Source organism: Natator depressus, chromosome 4, assembly GCF_965152275.1.
Source record: "Natator depressus isolate rNatDep1 chromosome 4, rNatDep2.hap1, whole genome shotgun sequence".
NCBI lineage: Eukaryota > Metazoa > Chordata > Testudines > Cheloniidae > Natator > Natator depressus.
In genome coordinates this window covers 121,160,335-121,168,145 of record NC_134237.1, presented here as the reverse complement: position 1 = coordinate 121,168,145, position 7,811 = coordinate 121,160,335, and the positions used below count along the sequence as shown (strand labels likewise).

The window sequence follows — 7,811 nt, the reverse complement described above, 5'->3', positions numbered from 1 at the left end:
TCACTAAACCTGGTTAGTGACATCACATTGCTTTCCACAATCCTGTCATCTTATGCTTTCAGTTTGCTTTGATGTTTAAGTATCAGAGGATTGAATCAATGATTTCGCTCTCATTTTAGTATTTTCAAAGAGAAAACATGAAGATGAATATGACTATATTAGGATTTAAAAACAATCATAATTTTATCTTAACTTTATCTGGGTTGATTTTTTTTCTGTGATTAAAGGGATACTGTCAACTCAATTTTATAAAAAATTACCTAATTAAAAAATAAATTGAGACAACCCTTTAAATAGCATATCTTGAAATGCTTTTTTCTTTAATTTTTACTTTAAAAATAAGTGTTAAGGGATTTTTGTCTCCTTTATTGCTAAGGGTCTCTTCAGCAAGTGAGAAACAAAGTACACAGGGAAAATGTTGAGCCTGTCTACTATGTGGTGCTGTCAAATGCACAGAAAAATGAACTGCTAATAGACTTACTTGAGTTTCAGAAATCTCTGGTATTACATGTAACAATAAGTGTAAAGGTTTGGGGGTGGAAATGATATTCTAGTTGATAGTGTCTCCGTAGACATTTATTTTAATTCCTTTTCTGATTCTGTTACCACTGAAGAAGTGTATGAGTTAAGTGCTCTTGTAAATTAATAGAATGTAACCATTGATTCAGTTTTCTGCATTTATATATAACGCATGATCAATTGTTGCATAAATTTGCTGCTATTAATGTTCCTTGCCATTACAGCAATTCTGACTATTGAACTGTTCTTGGCATTGCAGTGGACTAAAGAGGATGGACATAGAACTTCCACCTCTGCTGTCCCTAACCTGTTTGTTCCATTGAACACTAACCCAAAGGAGGTCCAAGAAATGAGGAACAAGGTTTGTAACTGTTGTTAAATAATTTAATTTGCCATCACTTTTGTTTAAATTGCATACTTGTAAACAGCTAATAATTTTGTTGTGATGAGGTCTTGCAGAAATCAAAAGCATGGCTTCTGCATTGTCCTCTCCATGGTAACTAGAGGCAGAAACAGTCGCTATATATTCTTGAACTAAGCTCAGTAGTCATTTGTCACCTGCTCCTTTTGAACCAAGGAGGGCTTTAAACTAGGTTCAAAGGGGGCATGTAATAAAAGCCCACAGGTAAGTATATATATTTAAAAAAAAAAAAAGTAACAATACCAGAGGGTTAGATGTTGGGGGGTGGGAGGACATGGAAAATTACAAGAGAGAAATTAGAGGGGGAATCTGCCCAACATCCGTAGATGTCTGTACTCAGACGTAAGAAGTATGGGGAATGAACAGGAACTATTAGTACATAAGTTAAATTATGACTTAATTGGCATCACAGGAACTTGGTGTGATAAGTTCCATGACTGGAATATTGGTATAGGGGGGTATAGCTTGATCAGGAAGGACAGGCAGGGTGAAAAGGGAGGAGGCTTTGCATTATACATCAAGAATATATAAGCTTGTTCTGTAGTCCAGAAGGAGGTGGGAGGCAGACAAGCTGAAAGCTTCTCGGTTAAGATAAAGGGGGTTAAAAATACGGGTGACATTCTGGTAGGGGTCCACCATAGACCACCAGATCAGAAAGAGGAAGTGGATGAGGCATTTCTAGAACAAATAACAGAAATATCCAAAATACAAAACCTGGTACTAATGGGAGACTGTAACTACCCTGACATCTGTTGAAAAAGTAATATGGCAAAAGATAAACTTTCCAGTAAGTTCTTGGAATGCATTGGGGAACAACTTTTTGTTCCAGAAAGGAATTAACCAGGGAGCTAGACATTTTAGACTTGATTCTGACCAATAGGTAGGAATTGGCTGTGAATCTGAAGGTGGAAGGCAATTTGGGTGAAAGCTATCATTAAATGATAGCTTTCATAGTTCTAAAGAAAGAAAGGAGTGAGAGCAGCAGAATAAGGACAGGGGACTTTGAAAAAGGCAGACTTTAACAAATTCAGATAAATGGTAAGGTAAGGTTCCATGAGAAGAAAATCTAATAGAAAAAGGAGTTCAGGAGAGCCGGCAGTTTCTCAAGGAGACAATATTAAACGCGCAACTGCAAACTCTTCCAATGTGAAGGAAAGATAGGAATGATAATAAGAATCTAATATTGCTCCACCAGGAACTCTTTAATGACTTGAAAATCCAAAAAGGAATCCTACACAAAGTGGAAACATGGACAAATTGATGAGGAGTACAAAAGTATAGCACAAGCATGTAGGAACAAGATCAGAAAGGCTAAGGCACAAAATGAGTACAACTAGAAAGGGACATAAAAGACAATTAAGAAGGGGTTCTTTAAATACACTGGGAGCAAGAGAAAGATGAAACAATGTGTGTCTCTTTTACTCAGTGGGGAAGGAGAGCTAATAACTTATGACATCAAGAAAAATGAGGTCTTTAATTCCTGTTTGCTTCAGTCTTTACTAAAAAAAAAAATGAATGGTGACTAGATGCTCAGTACAGTTAATATTAAGAACAAGAGGGGGAGGAATGCAAGCCAAAATAAGGAAAGGTTAAAGAATATTTAAATAAGTTAGATGTGTTCAAACTGATAGGATCTGATGAAATTCATCCCAGGTTACTTATGGAACTAGCTGAAGCCATCTTGGAACCATTAGCAATTACCTTTGAGAACTCCTGGAGGATGGGTGGGTTCCCAGAGGACTGGAGAAGGGCAAACGTAGTACCTATCTTTAAGAAGGGAGAAAAAGAGGCCATGGGGAATTATAAACTAATCAGCCTAACTTCAATACCTGGAAAGATACTGGAACAAATTATTAAACAATTGGTGTGTAAGCACCTGGAGTTAGAATAGGGTTGTAAGGAATAGCCAGCATTGCTCGGTTGGCGGGGGGGAGGGAGGCGCGGCGGCTAGGACAGGTTCCCTACCCGGCTCCAGGGAAGTGGCAACCCCAGCTCCTAGCTCTATGTGCTGCCTCCGCTACGCCCTGCCCCACCCCAAGCCCTGGTTCTTCAGCTCCCATTGGCTGGGAACCGCAGCCAGTGGGAGCCACAGAGGCGGTGCCTCAGGGTGGTGGCAGCAGCAGCACATGGAGCTAGGAGCTGATGGAGGGGAGTTGCTGTCTCCCTTCCAGGGAGCCCTCCCCCCCCAAGTAAGCACCACCCCACACCCCCAGCCCTGAGTCCACCCTTACTACTGCTGCTGGGGGGCGGGAGGGCCCGAGACTGTCGCAGCAGCGGCCAGTGCGCTTGGCATAGGGGCTGCATTAACTGCTCTGGCAACCCCCCAGGCCAGGGTGCACCAGCCTGTGCAGAAGTCATGGAAAGTCACAGAATCCGTGATCTCCGTGACAAACACGGAGCCTTACTTATTACTGCTTGGCCAGCTTCTATGTTTGATATTACGTTATACAATTCCAGGCAGACTTTTTCAGGAGGTAGGGTCCAGAATTGAGCCACATACATGATGTGACTGATTATTGTTAATTGTGATAGGGCCTGAGGGCCAACCAAGAACTTGAGCTAAGCAGTGTACAGTCCCTGCCCTGAAGAGTTCACAATTTAAATAGACAAGACAGAAAGAGTCAGGGGAAATGATCAGTCATCATGGTAGTGCTGTGATTTTTTTGTTTTGGGGGATTTTTATTTAGATTTTAGGGATGGGGATTAGCTAAATATGTATTCTAAAATGGCTTCTGCTCCTAATTAAAATTCTTTGCAAAATATTTCCAAACCTTTGTCAATTTAAAATTAAAGCACAGAAATATGGATCCACCAGTCTTTGGACGTTGCTTTATAATTGGGCTGTGATTAGGCAAGATGTGGTTCTCCCCGACTTCCCAGATCTGTTGAGCCAGATATTAACCATTTTAAAGTGGTTCAGTGGTTTGAATTCCAGTCTCACTGTGAAATTAACTTTAGATGTTACCACTGATCTTCTGTGAGGAAGCAGTTGGATCATCTTATTTAGCTTCCATTCTTGCAAAAGTATAAACCATATGTTTGGCAACCTGTTAGCTAAAATTAGTAATGGCCTAACTTGCCTCCGATTGCTGCTGCTGGTGCTGTTAGTTGATGCCACTATCGGAAAAAGAGGAGTTTGTGCAGGTAAAATCTTTTAAAAGGTTGCTGGCATGAGCACTGTTTAGTGCTACGGGTGTTTTAAGGTTAAGGATAGAGCGATCATCTTTGTCCCAGCAGTGTTGTGAAATGGTCACTGTTTAATATGGAAAGTTCAGTGCAATTTAACCAATCCAAAAGGCAAAGATCTTGAAACTGAAATCTACACATGTGAAAGGTTCAAGTAGGCAGATGTTGATCCTTGTTATGTTGAGTTACTCACATTGATGGTATGTTGTTTTCTTTGTGAACATGCCTTCTTTTGAAAGCCCTGGGCTTGTTAAATGATAGCTGAACTTATCATGTAGAGTCCTTCACATACTTGTGTTTCCAATTTTTATAATGTGCTCTTCCTGTGGGAGCTGCATGGATTTTATTGGGTTTGGTATTTGGCTGCAATCTAGTCATCAAAAAATTGTACTTTAAGAACAATAATAAACATTTTTGTGTAGCAACATAGATGGTAGATTTGTTTATCTTGTCCAAAACAAATAATTTATGGGAAGCCTGGTTTTGGGAGCAGTATTTCAGACAGAGGTAAAGGTCAGATGTAGACTAGATCGCATAGACAAAACTTTATTTAAGGCGCTCCAAATATCCCTGGCTCTTTTGAAGTATCTGCTCTGTAATGGTCCCCGTTCTACTAAATAATACAAAGAACTGTCAACACAAAGTTCAAGTAACTAGATGTGCTGTGCCAAACAAATTATATTCTAGCTTCTTGCTTTCCACTATAAAAGATATTTGGAGAAACAAAATTGCTAATAAACTTGCAATTGACAATAGAAAGGGTATGTTGAATAAGACTCATTCTTACCTTTTTGCAAAAACTGTCACGAGGAAACTGTCAACTTAAACTTGGTCTAAATTTATTTTTTTATAAAAATTTTTTTTATAAAACCTAAGATCAGTAGAAGTGGAAAACAGTTGTTAAATAAACATTTCCACTGTGGTGCTAAAAGCCTGAAAGTGAAACCAACCAAAAACAGAAATAAAACTGATTTCAGGGGTTTTCATTGCCCCAGTCAAGGTAAACGCAAGGAGTAAACCCAGAGTATAAATAGAGTCGTGGGAATAGGATTTTTAATTTTTTCAGTTTTAATAATCTTAGGTGTTTGATAGTAAGATGGGTAGTTTTGTTTGTTTACAACATAACTTTAAGATGAATAGCCCTTTGCCATCCATGCAGACACAAGTGAATCCCTCTAAATGCATCCTCTTCTGCAGCTTTAGAAACAGCGCTCCAAACTACTTTGAAAGGTTGCATGCTGGCTCAGCAATTATGGTTTCATTGCCCTCTCAAGACATCCGGGTTCAGGAATTACTTTATTTCTATTCCCACATTGTGGAATGAGGAAAGAGTTTGCAAACATTGAAGACATAAAAGAGAACGTTTGTGTTTAGATACACAGATGGATACTTCTTTATGCAGTTAACTGATTTTTGCATTCAAAAATATCCATTTGTGCACATGCAAATGAGGGATTTTGCTTTCTCAAACAAATGTACTCATTAGCATCCACTTCAAAAGTATCGCCACCATTGTCAAAGTTTGGATGGTAAATTGAGGTGGTAAAGAGTATTGTTATTAAATAATCAATTTGTAAGTATCTGGAGGATAGTAGAGTTATAAGTAATAGCCACATGGATTTGTCAAGAACAAATCATGCCAAACCAATCTAATTTCCTTCTTTGACAGGGTTACTAGCCTATTGGGTGGGGGAAAACTATAGATGTGATGTATCTTGATTTTAGTAACACTTTTGACATAATCCACAAACATTCTCATAAGCAAATTTGGGAAATGTGGTCTAGATTAAATTACTATCAGGTAAGTTCAAAACTGCTTGAAAGACCAAAGAGTGGTTATCAATGGTTTGCAGTCAAATGGGTGGGGAAAACATCTCTAGTGGGATCCAGCAGGGGTTTGTTCTGGGTCTGATACTAGTCAATATTTCCATTAATGACTTGAAAAGTGGAGTGGAGAGCATGTTTACGGAATTTGTAGGTAGCACCAAACTGGGACTGGCCACAAGCACTTTGAAAGACAGTATCAAAATTCAAAACAACCTTGACAAATTTTAGAACTGCTCTGAAATCAACAAGATGAAATTCAGTAAGGACAAGTGTAAAGTACTACATCTGGGAAGGAAAAATGAAATTCACAACTACAAATGGGAAATAACTGGCTAGGTATTAGTACATCAGAAAAGGATCTGGGGATGATAATAGATCAGAAATTGAATGAGTCAATGTGATGCAGTTGCAAAAAAGGCTAATATCAATCTGGGGTATTGATATTAAAGGAATGTTGTATATAAGACATGGAAGGTAATTGTCCTGGTCTACTCAGCCTCGGTGAGGCCTCAGCCAGAGTAGTGTGTCCACTTCTGGGCACCACGCTTTAGGAAAGGTGGATAACTTGGAGAGAGTTTAGAGGAGAGCAACAAAAATGATGAAAGGTTTAAAAAACCTGACATACGAGGAAATGTTTAGTCTAGAGAAAAGAAGGTTGAGGAGGGAGCTAATAAGTCTTCCAACGTGTTACTGGCCATTATAAAGAGGATGGTGATCAGTTGTCTTTCATGTCCACTGAATATAGGACAAGATGTAATGGGCTTAATCTACAGCGAGGGAGATTTAGGTTAGATTTTTCTATTTTTTTTTTTTTTAATGTTCGTGCACACATACTTTCGAGCTACAAAGGTTAGTTAAGCCCTGCTTTAGGCTTCCCAGTAAGGTTGCGCATTCCCCGTCACTGGAGGATTTTAAGAACAGATCAGTGGTTCTTAACCTTTACTGCACCCTGCACCCCTTTGGTTCTCAAAATATGTTCTCATACCCCTTATCAAAAATCGTTGAAGTAGGTCATTTCTTTAAACCTAGATATATTATTTGTTTGTATATTACAGTAATCGTTTAAAATGTATAATGTTAATAAATACATAGATTTGATTAAATGTGCCTGTGCTTAATTTGTGTTTTCGATGATTTACCTTCTAAAAAAAATCTGGCACCCCCAGAAAGGGCATCTCGCACCCCCGGTTAAGAACCACTGGGTTAGACAAACACCAGTCAGGAGATGGTCAAGGTTTACTTGGTTCTGCCTCAGCTGGACAAGATGACCTCTCAAGGTCCCTTCCAGCTCTACATTTCTATTATTCTATTTTAGTAGCCCTTCCTGTTGGTTTTGGAATTACTCTCTGTGGGAGTGTGGTTATGGAATTTGTGGAAGCTAAAAGGTTGAACATGGTAAAAGACTGATGTGGAATGTTCTGATGCCCCTCTGAACTGGCTTTCTCTGCTACCTGATCAATCTACTTTTACAATGTAAAAGGAAAGCAAATGCATGCTGTGGTACCTGGATACCAAACTGATTGGCATGTAAGAAATAATCTATATCAATAGAATCCTGGGGGTACATCTTCAGCTAGTGTAAACTGTCACAGCCCCATTGACATCCATGGAGCTCTGATAATTTATACCAACTCATGACCTGTCCTAAAACCTAACCAAAAAAGGGTTTGGTTTGGTTTGTCTCTTTCCCCTCCCCCAACTGAGTGGATAAAATGGGTTTGTCTACTGTTCACATGTATTTATCCTGCTGTTTTCTTCACAGATCCGGGAGCAAAACTTACAGGATATTAAAACCGCTGGTCCTCAGTCACAGGTTCTTTGTGGGGTAGTAGTGGACAGGAGTCTTGTACAGGTGAGA

At 39.1% G+C, this 7,811-nt stretch overlaps 1 protein-coding gene across 12 annotated transcripts in view; it reads left to right on the top strand.

Moving 5' to 3' along the window:
* Nucleotides 1–7,811, top strand: part of ADD1 (adducin 1) — a 123,910-nt gene that overhangs the window by 86,815 nt on the left and 29,284 nt on the right. For all 12 annotated transcript variants that reach the window (XM_074951787.1, XM_074951786.1, XM_074951782.1 and 9 more), the window contains exons 11-12: nt 779–880; nt 7,716–7,805. In XM_074951787.1, coding sequence (XP_074807888.1) covers nt 779–880; nt 7,716–7,805 — 192 coding nt within the window. The remainder of the gene's footprint in view (nt 1–778; nt 881–7,715; nt 7,806–7,811) is intronic.